Genomic DNA, 24,040 nt, shown 5'->3' on the forward strand with positions numbered 1-24,040 from the left:
TGGCCCTTGAATCTTCTGTGCACCCTACCGTCAATGCCTCTGGGTTTCTTCCATTTGTGTTTAATTTTGACATATCTGGTGCCAGATAAATTTCTTGGTCCTCTTTGTAACAATCTTGGGCTTCACCAGAGGTCAGAGGAAGTCCGTGATGCTGCATAGGAGATGGATGCCACGTCTTCAGGAAGAAAAAGCCTGATAAATTTTTGTTGAGGGCACCTGAGTGGCTCAGTTGGTTAAGTGTCTGCCTTTGGCTCAGGTTCTGATCCCAGAGTCCTGGGATCGAGCCCCGAATTGGGCTCCCTGCTCAGTGAGGAGTCTGCTTCTCCCTCTGCCTCCATCCCTTCCTCCTTGCTCCTGCTTTCTTGCTCTCCTTCTCTCTCTCCCCCTCAAATAAATAAAAATCTTTTAAAAAATTTTTCGCTGAATGAATAAATGCCTTTGATAGACCTAATCAAGAGGAGTGGAAAATGATAATTTTTCTTATACTATGTTTAGACTTCTTCTGGAAGACTCTTTATAGCTTATACATTGTGGGTACAACTAGAGAATGGGAATGAAAACACAGAATGACAGACTTTAAGTCTGTAGATTCCTAAATATCCTTCTCTTCTGAACATTCTGCCACAAAGAGTAGGCATCAAAGTCTCCGACTAATTGAGATAGGAGAATAAGAATCATCCCCTCATTTTAACCAAGAAGAGTGAACAGTGGAAAATCCACTGCAGGCAGGTGACAACTTGCAGGCTCACCTGATACGCAATTCTCGTAACCGGTTCCTTCGGGTCCAACCATGTGAGGCAGGATACTGAACTGGATGAGTGGGCCAAGGTTTCTCACTCCGGATCCCAGAGAAGGCAGAAGACTTCTGGTTGGCCAGTACCTTTGGAGGATAAGTTTTCTTAACTGCACCATCCTTAAGAGACCTTAAATTTGAGGAGCAATGGGGAAAGGAGAGAATCAGATTATCTCTGCATGTGATGCAAATATCTCTTGATGCACAAGGGAAATTAAATAGATAAGCAAAATGAGACTGACTGAGAGTAACTATGCTTCAAGAACAATAAGCAGCCTGATCTCTGACAAAAATACCTCCCATTCACAATGGTAAGCCAAACATTCCCAAGGCTACTCCGTAGATTCAGTGATGATTAGATAGAAGGACTCACAGAACTCAGCATATAGTTGCCCTTGAGGCTATGATTTATCACAGCAAGAGGGCACAAAGCAAATTCAGTAAAGAGAAAAGGGGGAGGGGACAAATCAGGTGCATACTTCCAAGAGTCCTCTCCCAGTGGAGCCACATAGAATACCCTTAATTCATCATCAAGACTTCACGGTACTGGCACAAAAACAGATACGTAGATCAATGGAACAGAATAGAGAGCCCATAAGTAGACCCTCAATTCTATGGTCAACTAATCTTCAACAAAGCAGGAAAGAATGTCCGATGGAAAAAAGACAGCCTCTTCAATAAATGGTATTAGGAAAATTGGACGGCCACATGCAGAAAAATAAAATTGGACCATTTCTTTACACCACACATGAAAACAGACTCAAAATGGATGAAGGACCTCAATGTGAGAAAGGAATCCATCAAAATCCTTGAGGAGAACACAGGCAGCAACCTTTTCAACCTCAGCCGCAGCAACTTCTTCCTAGGAACAACGTCAAACACAAGGGAAGCAAGGGCAAAAATGAACTATTGGGACTTCATCAAGATCAAAAGCTTTTGCACAGCATAGCAAACAGTTAACAAAACCAAAAGACAACTGACAGAATGGGAGAAGATATTTGCAAATGACATATCAGATAAAGGGCTAATATCCAAAATCTATAAAGAGCTTAGCAAATTTAACATCTGAAGAACAAATAATCCAAGCAAGAAATGGGCAGAGGACATGAACAGACATTTCTGCAAAGAAGACATCCAGATGGCCAACAGACACATGAAAAAGTGCTCCAAATCACTCGGCATCAGGGAAATACAAATCAAAACCACAATGAGATATCACCACACACCAGTCAGAATGGCTAAAATTAACAAGTCAGGAAATGACAGATGCTGGCAAGGATGTGGAGAAAGGGGAACCCTCCTACACTGTTGGTGGGAATGCAAGCTGGTGCAGCCACTCTGGAAAACAGCATGGAGGTTCCTCAAAAAGTTGAAAATAGAGCTACCTTACGACCCAGCAATTGCACTACTGGGTATTTCCCCTAAAGATACAAACATAGTGATCCAAAGGGGCACGTGCACCCGAATGTTTATAGCAGCAATGTCCACAATAGCCAAACTATGGAAAGAACCTAGATGTCCATCAAAAGATGAATGGATAAGGAAGATGTGGTATATATATATGTGTATATATATGTGTATATATGTGTATATATATATATATATATACACACACACACACACCACATACAATGGAATACTATGCAGCCATCAAAAGAAATGAAATCTTGCCATTTGCAACAACGTGGATGGAACTAGAGGGCATTATGCTTAGCGAAATAAGTCAATCAGAGAAAGACAATTATCATATGATCTCCCTGATATGAGGAAGTTGAGAGGCAACTTGGGAGGCTTGGGGGGTAGGAAAAAAATAAATGAAACAAGGTGGGATCAGGAGGGAGACAAACCATAAGAGACTCTTAATGTCACAAAACAAACAGGGGGGCCGGGGGTACGGGGGTAGGGAGAAGAGGGTGGGTTATGGACACTGGGGAGGTTATGTGCTATGGTGAGTGCTGTGAAGTGTGTAAACCTGGCGATTCACAGACCTGTACCCCTGGGACTAATAATAAATTATATGTTAATAAAAAAATAAAAAAATTTTTTTAAAAGGGAAAAAAAAATAAAATGCAGGAACAAACGTTAAAAAAAAAAAAAAGAATACCCTTAATTCCCCCAGCACTCAATTATGTGAACACATATGAAATGTCATCTACCAGGGAAGTTTATCAGAGACTCAGTGGCCAAAGTTCTTATGGGGGCTGGTCCTATTGGCACCCTCTTCCTATCACATACCAAAATTCTAGATTCCTAGAAAGAAAGCTGGTGCTCAGTATAAACTACATTGTTAGCACAGTTAACTACCCTTATCAGTGGGAACGGTGAGAACCATCCTGAAATCTAAGTCTCTAGACACCAGTCAAGGACCTACCTTGTAAGCAGGACTTTCTAAGAATAGCAGTCTCAGGCCTGCAATGTTGATTCTTTTTCACATGAATGGAAAACATAGCAGAGAAGAGCAAAAAGGAAAGCGAGTTTTTAAAAAACTCTAATAAAGCTGACAAATAGTCAATGAAACTGCTCAAGAATCTCTTCTTAAAAAGAAGGCCAAAAACCAGTATTAGGGGGGAAAAGGAAACACATCATTAGAAATGCAAAGAGATATTGTAAATAACTTGATAAAAATAAATGTGAAAATATAGATAAAATGGATAAGTAGCTAGAAAAACAAAACTTAACAAAAACTGCACAAGAAGTATAAAATGTGAACAGTCCAGTAACCATTAGCAAAAATAAACAGTAGTAAAAACCTTCTTGCAATGAAATATCCAGGCCTTGATGGTCTTCCTGTCAAGTTCCACCAAAATGATAGGAAAAATTCATGACAATCTCACATAAACTATCGAAGGAATTCTTTTTCTATTCTGTTCTATTCTATTTGAGAGAAAAAGACACAGAGAGAACAGGGGAGGAGCAGAGGAAGAGGGAGAGAGAACCTCAAGCAGGTTCTGCACACAGCACTCGGCACAGAGCCTGACATGGGACTTAATCTCACAACCCTGAGATCATGACCTGAGCCAAAATCAAGAGTCAGACACTCAAACAACTAAGGCACCCCCCTCAGATTTCTTTTTTAAAAAAGAACCCTACACACCCAGATCTGTATAAAACCACATGGTTTTAGGAGACTAGCCATAACCTTAATACAAAACCTAACCAGGAAATTTTAAGAAAGAAAAATTTACATCTCACTAATGAATACAGATGTAAAAATCTAAACAAAATATTAGCTAACTCAAGTCAGCAACACAGAAAAAGTATAATACAATATAATGGAGGCTTAATTCCAGAAAGGGAAGGTTACCATTAGAAAAATCAACCATAAAGACAAATAATCATTTCAATAGATGGAGAAAAGATAGTTGATTAAAAAATATTCAATATCCATTCATGACAAAAAGTCTTAAACTAAGGTTTAAGGTTCTCAGAAGAGAAACCTTAATCTGATAAGGGCTATCTAAGAAAAACTTACGCAGATACCATACTGAAAATGTGAATATAAATATATTCATATGAATCAGTATATGAATATGCAGGTATCAACTGAAACTCATAGCTTTCCCCTTTGAGATTATGAACAGGACATGTAAGACCACTTCTATACAATGTACTGAAGGTCCTGGCTGGCAGAGCAAAGCAAAAAAGAAAAATTATAGTCCTAAAGATTGGCAAAGGGGGAATAAAGTGTCATTTTGCATATGACATGATTATGCATGTGGAAAATCCCAAAGAATCTACAGGTAAGTTATCAAAATTTGTAAGAATCTAGCAAGACTATTCTAGACAAAAGCAGTATCAAAAATATATATACAGGGCGCCTGGGTGGTTCAGTGGGTTAAAGCCTCTGCCTTCGGCTCAGGTCATGATCCCAGGGTCCTGGGATCGAGCCCCACATTGGACTCTGCTCAGCAGGGAGCCTGCTTCCCTTCCTCTCTCTGCCTGCCTCTCTGCCTACTTGTGATCTCTGTCTGTCAAATAAATTAATAAAAATTAAAAAAATACATATATACAGTTGATTCTTGTTATTCACAGGTTATATTCTATAAAGTCACCTCAAATATTCCATGTCATGGATTAGAAGAATCAATATTGTTAAAATATCCAAACTACCCAAAGCCATCTATAGATTCAATGTAACCCTTATCAAAATTGCAGTGGTATTTTTCACAGAAATAGAACAAATAATCCTAAAGTATGTGTAGAACCAAGACCCTGGAGAGCCAAAGCAATCTTGAGAAAAAGCAAAGCTGGAGGCACCATTTTCCCTGATTTCAAACTATATTACAAAGCTATAGTTATCAAAACAGTATGGCATTGGCATAAAAAGATACACAGACCAATGAAACAGAATAGAGAGCCTAAAAATCAACTCAAGTTTGTAGTCAATTAATTTATAATAAAGGAACCAAGAATATACACAGTAGGGAAAGGACAGTATCTTCAATAAATGGTATTGAGAAAACTGGACAGCTACATGCAAAAGAATAACACTGGACCTCTATCTTACATCATAAACAAAAATTAACTCAAAAGAGGGGCGCCTGGGTGGCTCAGTGGGTTAAAGCCTCTGCCTTCGGCTCAGGTCATGATCTCAGGGTCCTGGGATTGAGCCCCACATTGGTCTCTTTGCTCAGCAGGGAGCCGCTTTCTCCCTCTCTCTCTGCCTCCCTCTCTGCCTACTTGTGAACTCTGTCTGTCAAATAAATAAATCTTAAAAAAAAAAAATTAACTCAAAAGAAATGAAAGACTTGAATGTAAGACCTGGAACCATAAAACTCCTAGAAGAAAATGTAGATAGTAAGCTCCTTGACATTGGTCTCAGTGCTGATTTTTTTGGATTTGACACCAAAGCAAAGACAACAAAAGCAAAAATCAACACAGGGAGCTAAAACTAAAAAGCTTCTGCACAGTGAAGGAAATAATCAACAAAATGAAAAAGCCATCTACTGAGTGAAAGAAAATATTTGCAAATCATTCTGATAAGGGGTTAATATCCAAACAATATAAAGAATTCCTACAACTTAATAACAAAAAAACACAAATAATCCAATTTAAAAATGGGCAGAACATCTGAATAGACATGTTTCCAAAGAAGACATACACATGGTGAACAGGTACGTGCGTGAAAAGATGCTTACTATCCCCAATCATCAGAGAAACGCACATCAAAACCACAAGGAGATACCACCTCACACCTGTGAGAATGGCTATATCAAAAACACAAGCAATAACAACTGTTGGAAAGGATGTGGGGAAAAGAGAGCCCTTATATACTATTCATGGGAATGCAAACTGATGTAGGCACCGTGGAAAATAATAAGGAGGCTTCTCAAAAATTAAAAAGAGACCTACATATGATCCACACTTCTGGGGATTTACCTGAAGAAGAAAAAAAAATACTAACCCTAAGATATACACATGCCCATGTTCACTGTGGCATTATTTACAATAGCCAAGACAAACAACCTAAGTGTCCGCTGACAAGTGAATGGATAAAGAAAATGTGGTATATATGTACAATAGCATATTCTTCAGCCATAAAAAGGAATGAAATCCTGCCATTTGCAACAACATGAATGACCTTGAGGGCACTGTGCTAAATGAAACAAGTCAGACAGAGAAAGACAAATATCATATGTTCTCCCTTATATGTAGAAGTTTAAAACAGAACAAAATAACAAGCTTACAGGCACAGAGAACAGACTGGCGGTTGCCAAAGGCAGGGGTGGGGGTGGATGATCAAAGTGGGTGAAGGAGTCAAATGCTACAAACTGCCATTTATAAAAGAAGTAGGTCATGTGATGATATAGTTAATAATTGTACTGCATATTTAAAAGCTGTTAGGAGGGTGCCTGGATGGCTCAGTGGGTTAAGCCGTTGCCTTCGGCTCAGGTCATGATCTCAGGGACTTGGGATCGAGCCCCGCATCGGGCTCTCTGCTCAGCAGGGAGCCTGCTTCCCTCTCTCTCTCTCTGCCTGCCTCTCTGTCTACTTGTGATCTCTGTCTGTCAAATAAATAAATAAAATCTTAAAAAAAAAAAATGAAGGGGCACCTTGGTGGCTTAGTGGGTTAAGTCTCTGCCTTTGGCTCAGGTCATGATCTCAGGGTCTTGGGATGGAGCCCCGCATCGGGCTCTCTGCTTGGTGGGAAGCCTGTTTCCTCTCTCTCTGCCTGCCTCTCTGCCTACTTGTGATTTATCTCTCCCTGTCAAATAAAGAAATAAGATCTTAATAAAAAGAATAAAAATGAATATAAAGAAATTTGCAAAAGTGATTACTATTAAGGTAGGACACTGGTTTACTCTAGAGAAGAAGTGGGTGTGATTAGGAAAGAATACAGAAAAAGGTATTTCTGAGGTGTTGACAATACACTATTTCTTTACGGTGTGATGGTTCCATGTTTGTTTCAAAATGATATAATAAACAGTATATTTTATGTACCTTTCTGAATCTAAACTGTGCTAACAGTTTAAATTTTTTTTAAGCAAATACATTCTGTTCTCAAGGTCCCACATCTAAAGCCGTAAAGCAATTGGGGAAAATAAATCAGAGTTAGAGGCTACAGAGCTTCATTTTAAGCCATAGTTAATTTGCTTTGGAGGATATAATGAGGCAGGCCTGAAGGGTCAGATCACATTGGAAACACTGTCAGGGTGCTGATTTAGCTTTCAAGGATCCCTTTTCCATGGGATCAGCTGGGGCAGACCTCAGCAGCCATGCTGGAACTCCATGACCTTTCTCCAAGTCCTGATGGATTAGAGCAGGAGGAGAAATCTGACTCATGCTAGACCAACCAGATTCGTCCACCCAGGACTGAATTTGGAGCTGAGACACAGACTGAACAGTAGTTGGTCTGAAGCACCAATATGGCATCACTGAGAAGGAAGGGTCCAAACAACTGCTAGATAGGTCCCTCCCACTATACCCTGGCTTCTACCTTGCCCAAGGAATGCCACAAAAAATTTCTGTGTTAGTATCATAGGTTGCAAGCAAAAAGAATCCAACTCAAATTGGAATAATTCTTATATATTGTAATATAATAATATAATATTAAAATGTATTACATGTATAATAATATAATTCTTATATATTATAATAATTCTTAATTGGAATAATTCCATAAATTCTTATTGTAAGCAGTAAGAATCCAATTCAAATTGGAATAAGGAAAAAAGAGTGTAACAACAGTAAGGGTCATTCAACAAAACTGACAACCCTTTAGCAAGTTACTAACAATAGGAATGAAAGAGAGGACATTACCACCAATTTTTCATAAGTTGAAATAAAGTCTATTTTATTATAAAAAAAAATAAAGGAATACTATGAACTCTCTGCCAACAAATTAAATAACTGAGATGAAATGAACACATTCTCAGAAAAACACAAATTACCAAAATTGGCTCAAAAAGAAGTAGAAACTGAACAGACCTATTACAAGTGAAGAAATTGAGTTAGTAATTAAAATGTTTCCTACAAAGAAAAGCCCAGGTCCAGATGGCTTCACTGATGAATTCTATCAAATATTTTAAAAATTTTATTTATTTATGTATTTATTTGTCAGAGAGAGAAAGAGAGAGAGAGAGACAGCACGCAGGCAGGCAGAGGGGCAGCAGAGGCAAAGGGAGAAGCAGGCTCCCTGCTGAGCAAGAAGCCCCATACAAGACTCGATCCCAGGACGCTGGGATCATGACCTGAACCGAAGGCAGCCACTTAACCCACTGAGCCACCCAGGTGTCCCTCTACCAAATATTTTAAAAATAAATGATGACAACACTCTATAAATTCTTCCAGAAAAAAAAAGGTGGAAGGAACACTTCCAAATTCATTCTTTGAGCCAGTATCAGACCCTGATACCAAAGACAGACAAAAATACACACACAATGGGGCACATGGGTGGCTCAGTTGGTTAAGTGTCTGCCTTCAGCCTCAGGTCATGATCCTGGAGTCCCAGGATCCTGCTCACCGGGGAGTCTGCTTCTCCCTCTCCCTCTGCTCCTCCCCACTGGTGTTCTCTCTCAAATCTTTAAAAAAAAATCACACACACACACCAATAGCTAATAAACAGAACTGTTAGCACAAAATTCCTCAAAATATATTAGTAAACCAAATCCAACGTAGAAGAACCATACAAAAAACACCATGCACTAGGCTGGATTTATCCTAGGAATGCAAGGTTAGTTTAACATCTGAAAATCAATGTAATATACCCTATTAATAAAGGACAAAAACCATAAGATCATTTTGAGATGCAGAAACACCATTTGACAAAATCTAACACTGGTCATGATAAAAATTCCCAAGATTCCCAAAGAAAACTGATGATATACTAACAACAGGATAATCTGAGGATGGCATATTTACAAAGGTGTGGGTATAGAGGAACCACAAGGGAAAGTGCAGGAACCTGAAGCTAGTAGAGGCTAAGCTGGTGCCACCTCTAGGCCCAAAGGGACAAGAAAAGGAAATAACTACCAGATCACAGAAGGAGAGTCAGAGTCTGTTGCTTTACAAGGTGCTCTGTGAGCTTCAGGGGAGGGACACGGCCAACCCAAAATATCTTCCAAGGTGGGAGCCAAGGGAATAAATACTCTGGCCTCATTCTTCTCCCTCCCTCATACCTCCTGCTGAGCTCCTCTTTGGCTAATTTCTTGCAGTGAGTGGAGATTAGATATCCAGCACAAAGAGGTAATTCCCTAGCTCTTGCACTCTGGAAGAATTCTGCAGTAGATCTTTAAGAACTGGTGTCTCAGCATTGTTAGATCTTCCTGCTTCTCTCAATGTGCTGACCTGCTTACCAGCACAAGGTTCTGTTGCCTCTGCTTGGTGGATGCTATCACAGCTGCCCCAGCAACCTCAGCAATAGAGAGCAACCCTCACTTTAAATGGCTGTCTCAGCTTTGGGGGTGGGGTGGGGACAAAGAAACAAACAAACCCTGATTAGCCTCTGCAGTCACGTGCCCAACCCTGAACCAATCACCGTGCCCAGGGTAGTGGGACACTCATGACTGGCCAGCTATAAGCCATATACCCACCCCTGTGAGTCTGAGGTCTGCTAGTAAACTGCACTCTTTCTTCTAAATTCCTTCCCTCTCTCAAGGCTAGCTAGAGTTGGATTCTGCTATTTGGAATCAAAAGAACCTTCATCTGGGCTAAAAGTAACCATGGTTAAAAGCAGGAGAAAGATCCAACATCCAGTCAGCCTTTGGTGTTAGAACTTCCAACCTCAGGATGTCCCAAACACCAAAAAAGGACTCTTTGGAGAAATCAAAACTACTGAGGAAATGGAGGGCCCAGAGCTGCTCTACCATGCACCACAAACCACAATTCCCAGTGCTTCTTTCGTGGCGCCACACTGGTATCCCCACAACCTAGGAGATGCTCAAGGAGGAACATAAGGTGGCTGTACTCCGGGAGTCCTAGAGATCAGCTCCCATGGCAACTACCATGATCAACACCCACAGCAAGATGTCATTGCCCAATCACACTGCCCAGTCCCTCTTCAACAGAATCGTCATGAACTTGTGCTTCCTGGGCTTCATAGCATGCACCTACTCCATGAAGTCTAATGACCAGAAGACGGTAGGTGATGTGACTGGGACCCAGGCCTATGCCTCCATCACCAAGTGCCTGAACATCTGGGCCATGGTCTTGGGCCCCCCTTCTGATCATTATGTTCATCAGTATTTCTTTTTTTTTTTTTTTTAAGATTTTATTTATTTATTTGACAGAGAGAGACCACAAGTAGGCAGAGAGGCAGGCAGAGAGAGAGGAGGAAGCAGGCTCCCCGCAGAGCAGAGAGCCCGATGTGGGGCTCGATCACGACCCGAGCCGAAGGCAGAGGCTTTAACCCACTGAGCCACCCAGGCGCCCCCATCAGTATTTCTTTTTTAAAGATTTTATGTAGGGATGCCCGAGTGGCTCAGTCAGTTAGGCGTCTGCCTTAGGCTTAGGTCATCCATGACCCCAGGGTTCTGGGATCGAGTCCCATATCCAGCTCCCTGCTCAGCGGGGAACCTGCTTCTCCCTCTGCCTATTGCTCCCCCTGTTTATGTACTCTCTCTCTCTGACAAATAAATAAAGTCTTTTAAAAAATAAAAAATAAAGATTTTATTTATTTATGACAGAGAGTGAGTGAGCATGAGCAGGGGGTAGGGACAGAGTGAGAAGCAGACTCCCCATTAAGAAGAGAGCCTGACATTCCTCATTATTTTTGCCACTGGCTCACTTAAAATTTTCTAAGCAATTTCAGAGAACATAAAATATTATGAAAGCTATTAGCAGCTGCCCATGGTCTGAGGCTGTCACTCCTTTCACAGCATTTTAGATACACATCTGCAACTGAATTCAATAAAGCATTTGTGGGTAGGGAAAAAAAAGGAACTTTCAATCTCAGCAAAACCACCCCCATTCTTGCTCAAAATCATAATTTTAATGATGGATATTCCCACACTCTCAAAATGGAACAAAATCGTTTTGAACTGTAACATTAGGTATGAAATGTACATTAATTATACTCTAGATGAGAAACCCAAAATATCAACAAAAAAATCCTTACCCAAAGTTCCTTTCTCACCACTCACAATTGAGGCAGAAACCACTTTTTTTATTATCATTTTTACACACAAAATGTTTACAGGTTTTTATATGGGCCACAATTTCAGTCACCTTTTTTTTTATCAAGTCCTATCACTCACCTGGAGTCTATCTTCCTCTGCATTCTCTGCTTACTTCTTTTCTGATGGAAATTCGGCAACGGCTTGATACACACTTCTTAGTGAGCAGGTTCTTCATGAATCAAAAAGTCTTTTATCTTCCCCTTCTAACTGTAAGAGAAAGAGGGAAAAGGGGAGTAAATTATCTGAGCCATATTTCCGAACAGCTACATGCTAGCTCCTAATTTCCTCCTAATTCAACACTAGATGAACATGGCAAGTCTCTGAAATTTTTTAATGCATTTTTAAAAAGTTATTTTATAAGAAAGGAAACTGGGAGGAAAGAGGATGACACTCAAAAGGCTATAACTGGTTCATTTTTCTTGTCCCAGTGATGCTCTAAGACCTCCAACTTCCCTTTGTAAGAACACTAGGAGAGGCCTAGATTTCCTATTTTTTGCCTAGATTAATTTTTTTGGTTGTCAATGTTACCTTTATGAATCTCTGGGCAGTTTTGGTCAATAGTAAATTACTGTGTACAGTTTCCATTTGCATTTGGTGATAATTTCTACCAGTAATTTTCATCATGAACCAAATAAGCAACATAGTTTTTATTTATTTCTTAGTGCAAAGAATAGCAATGTTGTGGGTTGGATAGCAATGTTGTGGGTTGAATTGTGTCCCCCAACCCGGAGTACCTATTAATTGACCTGACTTGGAAATTCTTTGAAGATGTGATTAAGATGAGGTCACATTGGAGTAAAGCGGGCCCTTAATCCAGTATGATTGGCATCTTTATAAAAAAAGGAGATGAGGGCCGCCTGGGTGGCTCAGTCGGTTAAGCGGCTGCCTTCTGCTTGGGTCATGCAGTAGGTGAATGCCATGAAGCCTAGGAAGCACAAGTTCATGAAGATTCTGTTGAAGAGGGACTGCGCAATGTGGTTGGGCAACAATGTCTTGCTGCAGGTATCCTGGGATCAAGACCCACATCAGGATCCCTGCTCAGCAGGGAGTCTGCTTCTACCTCTCATTCTTCTTCTGTGGGCTCTCTCTCTCTCTCCAATAAATAAAATCTTAAAAAGAAAAAAAGAAGAAGAGATGAAACACAGGGACAGATACACACAGAAAGGAGAATGCCATGTGAAGACAGACATACAGGTAAAACAGCATGTGATAATGAAAGCAGAGACTAGAATGATGTGTCCACAGGCCAAGGAACACCAAGGACTGCTGGCAACACCAGAAGCTAAGAGAAACGCACAGAACAGATCCTCCTCCAGAGCCTCCAGAAAGAGGATGGCCCTGTTGACATCTTGATGTCAAATTTCTAGTTTCCAGAGCTATAAGACAATACACTTCTGTTGTTTATAAGCCACCAAATGTATACTACTTTGTCAGAGCAGTCTTTGGAAACAAATTCTAGTAGAAAGAAAAAGGAGTAATAAGTGCACGGTGGAAGAAGGGTGCACTTGTACTATGTGTAATTGTGAGTAACTGTGAGGCATTTATAGTAAGACATCTATTCTAAAAGAATGAAATCACCCTTCATAACTAAGGTCACATATTTCAATGACAATCAGAGAAGGAATTAGCCAGAAAAGAGAGTTAATCCATACAAATGAATAATCCTTATTGAGATCAAACATTTGTTCTCCTCCTCTTTCTGGTATCACACTCTAAGTAACAAAGGTCGCCATTAGTGACTATTTCAGTAAATAAATTAAAGGATAATCAAACTGGGGTTTTTGATTCAATACTGCTATCATAAATGGGTCACTGTCTTGGATTTATGTCTTGTTATAGTGATTCTCTGGAATACCTAGAGTGGGATACGGATGAGAAGCAGGCCCACAGAATTGCAGGAGAGCTCAGAACTAGAAGGAACAAGGAATGGCTCCTAGAATTGTAGTCACAGGCCACAGATGAGGGGACTGAATGGAAGTCTACATAGTGAGCATTTAGGGGCCCCAGTCTCCTTCCCAACCCTGCTAGGCAGGGTATCCAGATCCTTCTCCACACCCCGGTTCCAGAATTCTGGCAGCTTGACTGGGATCTCCGTCAGGGGACTGGAAGTATCTTTGCAGAAGAAGCTAAGAACTAAAAGCCTCAAGATTCTCACATCTGTGCGCCATCTCCCTCAATGAAAAAGCAGGCTTGTCCCTAAAGAGAAGCTCACAAATCTACAAGTCCTGCTCTGACACTGGGAGCTTCTAACTAATTTCTCAGTTGCTGGCACTTAAGAATGAATGGATAATTAAGACTCAAGACATTTGGATGTGACCTCCAGCAAGAAAGAGACCAAAGCAAACAAAGAAATCTGAGGAAATCCACGACCTGTAATGTACTCCTACCAAGAACTTGAATCTAAATATCTTCAGACCTCATCCACAACTAAGTATCAACTTGTAAAAAATACAGGGAACAAATAAAAATGGTTCTGCAATCAGCAAAATCAATGATGTAGGAAATGTCACAGGACTAATAACCCAGTTCCCTCAACAAATAAACAGCAAAAGAAAGAGGGGGAAACTTACACATTCAAAGACACTTAAGATGTAGATTAATCAAAGGCTATGTATGGACCTTGGATATTCATTTTAACTAACTACAAACTAACTCTCAAACAAAAAATGCTAAACAATCAGGGAAACTTAAACTTAAAATTTTTTCTAATCTAAAAAATATTTTAGGGGTGTCTGGGTGGCTCAGTTGGTTAAGCCTCTGCCTTTGGCTCAGGTCATGATCCCAGGGTTCTGGGATGGAGCCCTGCATCAGGCTCTCTGCTCAGCAGGGAGTCTGCTTCCTCCTCTCTCTCTGCCTGCCTCTCTGCCTACTTGTGATCTCTGCCTGTCAAATAAATAAATAAATCTTAAAAAAACAATATTTTAATGAGTTATTAAAGAATTCATATTTTGGGGGGTTGCATGGGTGGCTCAGTTGGTTGGGTGTCGGACTCTTGATCTCAGCTCAGGGGATGGGGAGAGGGAGAGAGAGAATTTCAAGCAGAGTCCATGCGAAGTTCGTTGCCCAAGACAGGGCTCAATCTCACAACCCTGGGATCAAGACCTGAACTGAGATCAAGGATACCCACAACTGAGCCAAGAGAACTTAAAACAAATGTCTATACAAAATTTGTATATGGGGGCACCTGGGTGTCTCAGTCATTAAGCATCTGCCTTCAGCTCAGGTCCTGATCTCAGGGTCCTGGGATCAAGCCCTGCCATCAGGCTCCCTGCTTGGCCGGAAGCCTGCTCCTCTCTCTCCCACTTGCCCTACTTGTGTTCTGCCTCTCACTCAGTCGCTCTGTCAAATAAATAAAATATTAAAAAAAAACTTGTATATGAATGTTAACAGCAACATTATTAATAATAATATTAATTTGGCTATTAATAATAGCCAAAAAAAGTGAAAGCCCAAATGTTCACTAACTCATGGATGAACAAAATATGCATATCCATACAATCCATACAATTAAATATCACACAACCATAAAAAGAAATGCAGTACTATTACATGTTAAAACATGGATGCATTCTGGCACATGCTAAGGGAAAGAAGCCATTCACAAAGACCATATAGCATATGATTCCACTTATATGAAATGTCCAAAACAGATAAATCTACGGAGTCATAAAGTAAATTTCTGGCTGCCTAGGGCCTGGAAGGATTGAAGGGAAATGGGGAGTGACTCCTAACATTAAGGGTTTCTTTTCAGGGTGAAGAAAATGTTCTAAAATTGATTATGGTGATGGTTGCAAAACTGATTAAAAGCAATGAACACTTTAAATTGGTGAATTGTCTATGTGAATTATTTTGCAATAAAACTGTTAAAAGAAGAAAAGGAAGAGATGAACAAGTAGAAGCAGTAGTTATTAAAGGAAAATGTATCCCAGAAACCAAGGAAGCAAATTGAGGGGGGGAAAGGAACCCAGGCAAAAGCAAATTCAACATAAGGGCAGGCGAGAATTCTACCACTGAACCACCAATGCAAATTCAACATAAGGGAATAGCAAAAAGAAGCAAATCCCATGATAGATGAGAAAAGAAGTTTCAGGATTAGAACTGAGGACAGCAGGCATAGAGCCACCAGATCATTTTAGAGCAGAGAAGGATCTCCAAGAAAAAGATGAAATGGACAGTTTTGAGAGTAATTTTGCAAAAAACAAACAAAAAAAATAGGCGGGCATCTGAGAAATGCTGTTACATTCAAGAAGAAAATTTAATCTAGGCCTGAATGCTAGGCAAATGAGAAAATAATAGAATAATAGGATGTACAAGAAAAAACAGTTGCTATACTCTGCTTGGTATAGCTGTGAAATGTTATAAAACACTGACCACTAATTTAAAAATAAATGAATACATAATCACACTGGTGAGAGGATGGAAGGAAAACTGTAAGCTAAGTATTTATCTTCCATGAATAACAGTGGACCTTTTATGTGTAAAACTAAAAAATCAGGAGATATTGCCCATAAGGATATTTCCTTCCAACTTATAAAGATCAGGAGAAACAGCTGGCATAATGTAAATTATAACTGGGGCATGTGGCTATTTTCTATTATAAGCTTTTAATACTGGCTTTTAAAATCATGTATGGTAACTTGGAAAATTAAATAAGTTTCTACAGCATTTTGCAGCTGCTAACAATGACGGAGAAATCAACGATCATAGTAAAGAAAAGGAAGGAAAGACCTAAATTGATATCTTTAAGCCCCCAAACAGTTTCAACTACTTCTTCCAGGAATCCTTCTCTGACACCTCCAAGCCTCATACTTTCATGTCATTTAGGCGGGTACCATGAAATCTATAACGAATAGATTAAAAAAAACAAAAAACCACTTATGGAGAGGGTACTACTCTGTGTCAGGTATACATAGTACTATGCATTTTTCATTAATAAGCTGCCTTTTAACAAACACCTGAACAGGATTTTCAGACTGAGGAAGTTTATCTATTTGAAGTCATTAACTAAGTGGTAGGGTTGGGACCGGTACACAGGTCCCTAACACCATTCGTTCAACAAATATTTACTATGCATCTGTACAGGTTGACAAGAAACCTGAACGGCCACCCATGAGATAAAAACGAAGCATTTATCTCCCGCTGCTGGGGAGGCTTCGCTGTTGTTGCCTTGTTGGCCCTCTGGGTTCAGATGAGGCCCCCGAGATTTGTGCACACTCGCCCCTAGCTGGCCACGCTGGAGAGATCCAGAAACTCCTGATTCGGATCCGCGCACGAGCCTTGCATCGACGCAGGCACCGATACCCGCCTGCAGCACCAGACGCGCGGGAGTAAGCGGTGCCCGGTGGCCTCCGGGCGACTAGATGCTGAAGGGAAGCAGCACCCAGCAAGAAGGACTGAAGCACCGCGCCAGGCGAGGAAGAAGAGCTCCGAAAGTTCTCCGCACTCTCTTCACACCTCTTCCACTCCCAGATCACAGTCTGTGGGTAGGCAGCTTCGCCTGCACTCCTGGACAAGGAAGCGGAGGCTTGGAGAAAAGAGTCACGGGGTCCAGCTCGAGGGACGTCCGCTCGCCGCTGGACTCCAAACCGAAGAGGCCGAGGCACTTACAGGCTGGAAACAATATACTGGGCCTCATACCTGACAAGCTGAGCACACTGGCCTCTCGCCTCGCGAAGTCCCAGCGGGAGTAGGCACACGCGCCGCCAGCGGTCCTCTGACCCGCGGGACCCAACACCTGCCTCAGCACTTCCCCCGTGTCGGCGCATGTGTCTCTCGCCGGCCCCGCCCCCGTCTCCACGGCGACTCGGCGAGCGTGTGAGACGCCCCTCCCCGGACTCTAGAGTTCGAGCAGCCTCAGTCCGATAGGGGGCACGCCTCCCTCCGGCAGCCGAGGGGGGGCTGGCTAAGCTGAGTTGGCCCCAAAGTCCGCGGAAGAACTGGACAACCCCGAGGAGGGCTCTCGGCCTCCTTGGCCCACTAGAGCTTAGCTTCCTACAGCCACTCTTAGACAAGAGGAGTAGGAGTCATTTCGAATCGAATTTCCGAACTACACCTCGCGCGGCAAGGACTAGGGATGAGGTTCCAGTCTGGAGGCCCACGCAGACGAAGGTCCTCCTTAGCCCCATTTCCAGGCTCCCGCGTGAATCTCTCTGGCTCTTGGTTCTCCATGGTTCCCAGCCGGTGCATGCGTGGAACACGCGCATGCAGGGACCAGAGAAGCTGTCAATCTGAGGGACAAGGAAGTTGTTCCGTGTCCCCGAATTTGAATTACCCCAGGCTGGGATCTTCTGTGAACCTTCCCCTTAAAAATGTAGTTAACAAGCACTAATTGTTAGTAAATGGTCGATAAATTTTTAAAAATCTCTGAACATCTTTTAGAAAATAGGGGTAAGGGAAGGTAGGTGAGGCTTTTCTCCTGTGCTTTGTAAAACATTTGAAAGCACACAAGACTTCTGGTAGAGAGTAAAGGCAAGCGTTATGTACTTAAATGCTTGAACGATTTTTTATTTTTATTTTTAAAGATTTTATTTACTTATTTGTCAGAGAGTGAGCGAGCGCACACAAGCAGGGGGAAAGGCAGGAAGACGGAGAAGCAGGCTCCCCAATAAGCAAGAAGCGCAATGTGGGACTGGATCCCAGAACCCTGGGATCATGACCTAAGGCAGACGCTTAACCAACTGAGCCACCCAGGCACCCCGAAAGATTTTTATACTGCAATTTTTATACTACAATTATGAGGTAAAATAATTTGTTGGGTGTCCCAGGATTAAAGTGACACAGGTAGTTTGCATTTTCCATTTTCTACATATGCTAATTTGTGTTTAAAAAAAAAAAAACAAAAACGACACCAGGTGTTTAAAAGGAAAAGTTCCACTTTAGCAGGACAAGGGAACCAATCTTTTAGGGATGACTAATCTAGTGAGTTTTAAAGCCCTAATTAGCACTAATATTTACTGTCAAATTAGTCTTTCTTATAAGTACTTTATGCTTTCTAGGTGATTTGCTGATGCTTTATTCCTGTCATGTACCTTTACTACCATCAACTCTGACTGATTTGGGAAGGGATGAAAGGCATTTTCATTTGAGTTATAATGCAAATAATTATTCCTGTCAGTCAAGATTAGAACAGTATAGATTAACAACAGCTAGTGCAGCAGCACTTAATGATTTCAGTTGGTTTTGTCTTAAGTACTTCGCATAAATGAAATCAAGCATGTAAAGCACCAGAAAGGGTAGAGGCTCTTTGAAGAATTAGTGTTTCTAAAAGTCCCTTAATTTCTTTAGTCCTTAAACTGAGTACATGATGCCACACACCTGTGAAACTGTTGAAATCTTTTCTTAGAACCAGGGATTACCCTTATAGCAAGAAAAAATGAACAGGAAAAAAGCCCATTTAGGGAGACACTGACTAGTTGAGGTGTAATCCCAACTTTCTGAGATGAGGGTGCTCTCAGAATTATTAGGTTTCTTATATTTTCATTTGCTTTTCTACTGCTCTTGGACTCCTCAACTGACTGAACTTTTGAGTCCCCTTATGCCAAACTTTGAACGAACAACTGAACCTAAACTAAGATCTGAGAAATATTTAGTAAAGAACAAGAGTCAATAATTTCTCTTATTCTCTCAAAAAAACTTCTTATACTGGTATTTGAAAATTCATTAACTCCAAAATGGGCATTTAGAATTACAAATTATCATTCTTACTGAGAATACTCAAAAGCTACAATGAAACAAGGTTTTGCAAGCATCTAAGTTTTGCATGACACAGGAGGAAGACATTCATAGATACCTTCCCTTAGTAAATTATTACTTTTATTCTCAGGTGCTAATTTGCATCTCCTTTCACAGGAAAAATTGAGTCTCTGGGAGATAAGTGACTTGAGACCAAGGTTCTACACGACACTAAAGGATACCTTGGTGGAAGCGTGCATCCCAACTAGGAGAGACCTGAGGGCCTGGGAAATTAGCTCCAAGCCAGGCCTCTCTCATAGTAGCTACAATGCCTTGAGCAGATTTTGTGTACTTGCGGTCATTTAAAAATATGTCCACGAATTCTTTGACACTTTTATATAAAACTAGTCTAAGTCTCCTTCCCTTAGTGACTTCTTTAATATTTTATTTATTTGACAGAGATCACAAGTAGGTAGAGAGGAGGAAGCAGGCTCCCCGGGGAGCAGAAAGCCAGATGTGGGGCTCGATCCCTGGACCCTGGGATCATGACCTGAGCTGAAGGCAGAGGCTTTAACCCACTGAGCCACCCAGGCACCCGTCCTTTTTTTTTTTTTTTTAAGATTTTAGTTACTTGTCAGAGAAAAAGAGAGCACAAGCAGGGGAGCAGCAGGCAGAGGTAGACGAAGCAGGCTCTCTGCCAACCAAGGAGCTCTATGTAGGACTTGATCAGAGGAGCTGGGATCATGACCTGAGTGGAAGGCAGCCAATTAACAACTGAGCCACCCAGGCGTCCCTTAGTGACTTTTTTCTAATAGATTATGGCATGTGGAAGAACACGGAATCCAAGGCTAGGTTGGAAAGGACAATTCAGCAACTGGCTGCTGCAGAATCCTGCCACCATGTTGTGAGAAAAAGCTCAAGCCCCAGAGAGAGTGCATGTATAAACATCCCAACCAACCGCTCCAGGAGACCCAGCTGAGAGCCGCCATCAAGCACCAAATATGTGAGTAAGCAAGCCATTAAATGATCCTAGGTGCAAGCCTTCTACCCATCTTAATGGAGCAGAAACCAGGTACCCCAGCTAGAAGTGGCCTAAAGTGCAAGTTTAGGTGCAAAATACATATTGAGTTAAACCACTGAGTTTTGGGGTGGTTTATCACACAGCAATAGATGACTAATTCCCACTACAAGCCTGAAAAGTAGGTACTGCTATCCCTTTTTGACAGAGGAGTAAACAGGTCCAGAGAAATGAAATGACTGGCTCAGATTTCACACCAAGTGGCAGAATCAGAATATAAGAGCTTCAAGCAATGGGCCTTCTTCATTACACTTGATAGCGAAAGGATTATACCATTATCCTCAACCTTAGAAAGAACCTGATTCCAAAAGCAGCTTGATTTCTAAAATATTAAGATGAGCATGGTGTGATTACCTACCATGTGCCTCTGAATAGGCCTTACAAGAACAAAAACAAAAACAAAAAACCAGCAGCTTCATGAAGGTTGTATAAGGCTTTTTACCCACGTTATCCTTTTTAATCTTGATAACAGCCTCTGTTATCAAGTTGGATTATCATGTTTCCAATTTTACAGATTAGAAAACCAAGGCTAAGGATAAAGAACTGGCCTAATTTGCCCCAGCCTGTAGGATGTGGCAGAGCTGGGTTGCAAATATTTCCCTCTGCCTCTTGCTCCCAGACAGTTAATACATTTTATTTAAAAAAATTTTTTTTATTCAATATTACAGACAAAAAGAAAAACGTTTTCTTAATTATCTCGGTTGCCAAGACTTACAGGAAGGGAACTCAGCGATCACTCAATGCCCAATCCCCTTATTCTAATAGTGAAACTCAAAGAAAGCAGGCCCCTTCAAAGAAAGGTAGACTTCACTACCCTTTAGCGAAAAAAATTGCGTTTCCCTCTACACCCAGGTAGACTTCACACCAACCCCAGGAGGAAGCACGGGACGGAAACTGGGGCTGGGGATATTCCTGCAGACCGGGCTCACAGGTGATCTTCGTCAAACCTTCACAGTTGGCTCTTCCCCAGCACGGCAGTTACTCTCATTTCTTAGAGTAGGGAAAGTATGTTTGCACTGCTGTGCTCTCATTTGCCAGTCTCGCCAATGTGTACTCTGCGCTTCACATTCGCTATCTCATTTTCACCCAAATACACTCGTACTTGCCCTTCCCGTGCAGGCTATGGAAAGATTCCGGTTATGGGCGGGAAAAAAACAAAACAAAACAAAAACCCAAAAAACCCTTTCAATGACTCTTGTCAGTCACTTTTAGCTCAATCTAAAGCAATCGCGGCAAATTTGTTAATGCAACAAAATAGAATCACACACACTTAAAGAGGGGCCATTTTAGAAAGAAAAGAGAAAACTCAAGTCAGGGCTTTGCCCAACATCACACCATTAATGATAAAACCTGAGATTCGAGCCCACAAACGCCAGGCTCAAAAGCCCCCAGGCTCGCCTCAGACTGCCACCGCCGAAGCCCCGCGTTTCCCGCCGTCGCGAACCGTGCAAACGCAGCAGTCAACGCGCTCCCCAAGTCGCACCCGGACCTGGACCCCGGACCCCGGCTTTCGCTGGTACCACCGCCTTCCAGAGACAGCTGCCAGGCGCGTACCGCAGGCTACAGCACCGCCCGCCCTGTTCTGCCCCGCCCCGAAGCACGCGTGGGAACGCTGCGTCCTCCCCAGGGCTGCCCGGGACGACCGCCTGCGCGCACCGGGAAAGGCTTCCGCCGCCGCCGCCCCAGCCCCCTCTCCGCCGCCGCCATCTCCTTCCCGCCTCCGCCTCGCCGCCGCCGGGCGCACGCTCTGGCCGGCGTCCGGGGAGCGCGCCGCAATGTGTCTTTTTTCCCCCCGGCACCGCCGCGGTCACCTCACTTCCGGGCGCGCAGCGGCGAAGGCGGTGCTGGGGCCCGGGTGCGTGGAGGGAGTTATTAAGGGGGAGGGGGTCTGGGAGGAGGGGCTGAGGGCTGGGCCGTGGTTACGGCGGCTGAAGAGAGACAGTCCGAACGGGTGGGGGGGCGAGAGCGAAGGCCGCGCGGAGCAGCCCTCGGACCGGCACCGGCGGCAGGGAGGGGACCGGCGGCCGGGGCGAAGGGCCGCCGAGCGGCGGAGGCACCGAGTAAGAGCCCGGCGACAGCGGGAGCCGGGGCGCCTCGCGCCCAGGGCCGCAGGGAGGGCAGGGGCGCGGGCGCGCTGCTCCTGGGGTCGCGTGCGTGAGCGCGAGCGCCGGGGTGCGCGCGGGGGGCGGGCAGGGGCGCGAGGCCAGCGGGGCGGCCGGCGGGCAGCAGGCGGGCCGGCTGGCGGGGCCCGAGCCGCCGGGCCGGGGCGGACGGCGGCGGGCCTGCGCCGGCTCCAGCTCGGAGCGTCTGGGCCGGGGAATTCGGCCTCCCCGCTCCCTCCGGCCCGCCTCCCCTCCGTGAGTATAGTCCCCGCCCTTCCTCCGAAGGAGGCCGCTGGGCTGGGGCCTGCGCGAGAGGCCGGGGGTTGGGGTCGCGGCCCGGGAAAGACGAGTTTCCGAGCTGGAGCCGGCATTCGCCCTTTCCTTGCCGCCGGCGCCCCTGACATGGCCACAGGTGCCGCGGGCCGGGTGAGGGGCGCTCGGGCCCCAGCCCCTGCCCCCTGGATAACAAGGGGCAGCTGGCGCCGTCCATTGGCAAGTGACAGGCACTATACCACAGTCCGACTTCCCGGATCCCCAACCAGTCTCCTACCTGCCCCCACTCGGGAAACTTCCCCATTACTGTCTGAACGGTCCTCATGGGTGGCAATGACTAATTTTGGTTTCTTTTTGTCTTAAAGCTGCTTAAAGGCTGTGCCCTGATTGGGTACCTTCCACTTAGGCTTTCCTTAACCTTTCCGATTCTTAGAGCACGTTACTAGAAGAGATTAAAAAAAAAAAAAAAAAAAAACCCAGTCATTCTATTTCCAAATGGGTTCTGGTTTTGTTGGGTGAGGCTTTGTTTTTTAAAGGTAGTCATTTTAAGAGATTAAAGAGTTTCGGTGTCTTAAACGGTCAAGACTTCTCAAAATATATTGTTCCCCCTGACAGTTTTGCTGATTGATCTTCCAGGTGCAAAGAATTGTAGACCAAGGAGCCATGGATAGGAGAAGTTTGGGTGAAACAGAAAATGGAGATGCTTTCCTTGACCTGAAGAAGCAACCAGCCTCCAAATCCCCTCATCGCTATACAAAAGTAAGTATTGTTACTAATGAAATAGTGTTTCTTTATAGATGGGGAGATTAGTAACATTGTGTAGGTATTTCATTAGTGTTATTTAAAGTGGAAGTCTCATTCTGACTATATAGACTAAATATTAACTAGATTTAATAAAGCATTGCTTTGAATTTTTTCTGCAAGTGTGAATATGCAGTTTAAACTAGAATTTGTTTCAAATTAGCTTTTGGGTAGAGGAAATATTGGCTCATATGGCATATGAATTTGTGGATCAGCATATGTTAGCACACATGTTCTGCAACAACTGTGTGTATCTGGTATGTTACTGACTTATATGCTCTAGAATAAGCATTCCAGTTCTGGCATGCAAATCACTCAAGGTCCTGTACTTACTGAAGTTGTTGCTTCAGTATCTTGTGGGCCTCTGGGTTTTTCTGAAGGGGTTGACAGACTCCTTGAGGTATGAATTCATTTCTTATTCCTTGAAATGTATTGGGCAGAGTACAAAAAAATGTGCTTGGGACTTCTGATGGGAAGAGTCATATTCTAGTTGGTCTCTTATTTCTATTTCCTGAGTATGAACCCAGTCAGGGGTTCTGATGTGGTTATTGTCCCTGACTTACCAGAATACTGACTGGTTAATATTTGAAGTCAGGCCTTGTTTGTGTACTAGTGCCACTGCTCAGACCTACTTGATAAAGTGTCTTGTACTATCAGAGCAATATTCATTTTTAGCATTAAAAAAAAAAAGATGGCATTTGATTCA

General features: G+C 42.9%; 2 protein-coding genes across 21 annotated transcripts in view; one reads left to right on the forward strand and one right to left on the reverse strand.

Annotated features, from left to right (window-relative positions):
- SFI1 (SFI1 centrin binding protein) overlaps positions 1–22,880 on the reverse strand; it is a 102,616-nt gene extending 79,736 nt beyond the window's left edge. For 6 of the 14 annotated variants that reach the window (XM_059140925.1, XM_059140927.1, XM_059140926.1 and 3 more), the window contains exons 1-3: positions 21,603–21,747; positions 11,488–11,616; positions 750–923 (exon numbers count right to left, since the gene is read on the reverse strand). In XM_059140925.1, coding sequence (XP_058996908.1) covers positions 750–923; positions 11,488–11,510 — 197 coding nt within the window. In that variant the 5' untranslated portion in view covers positions 11,511–11,616; positions 21,603–21,747. Of the gene's footprint in view, positions 1–749; positions 924–11,487; positions 11,617–12,143; positions 12,171–17,046; positions 17,202–21,602; positions 21,783–22,810 lie in introns of those variants that run through there. The other 8 variants (XM_059140917.1, XM_059140916.1, XM_059140918.1 and 5 more) reach the window with 8 other exon arrangements.
- EIF4ENIF1 (eukaryotic translation initiation factor 4E nuclear import factor 1) overlaps positions 21,889–24,040 on the forward strand; it is a 45,279-nt gene continuing 43,127 nt past the window's right edge. For 2 of the 7 annotated variants that reach the window (XM_059140928.1, XM_059140933.1), the window contains exons 1-2: positions 22,351–22,515; positions 23,170–23,292. In XM_059140928.1, the coding sequence (XP_058996911.1) occupies positions 23,197–23,292 (96 nt within the window). In that variant the 5' untranslated portion in view covers positions 22,351–22,515; positions 23,170–23,196. Of the gene's footprint in view, positions 22,014–22,085; positions 22,219–22,350; positions 22,516–22,563; positions 22,673–23,169; positions 23,293–24,040 lie in introns of those variants that run through there. The other 5 variants (XM_059140932.1, XM_059140934.1, XM_059140931.1 and 2 more) reach the window with 4 other exon arrangements.

This window comes from Mustela lutreola, chromosome 11 (assembly GCF_030435805.1).
Source record: "Mustela lutreola isolate mMusLut2 chromosome 11, mMusLut2.pri, whole genome shotgun sequence".
NCBI lineage: Eukaryota > Metazoa > Chordata > Mammalia > Carnivora > Mustelidae > Mustela > Mustela lutreola.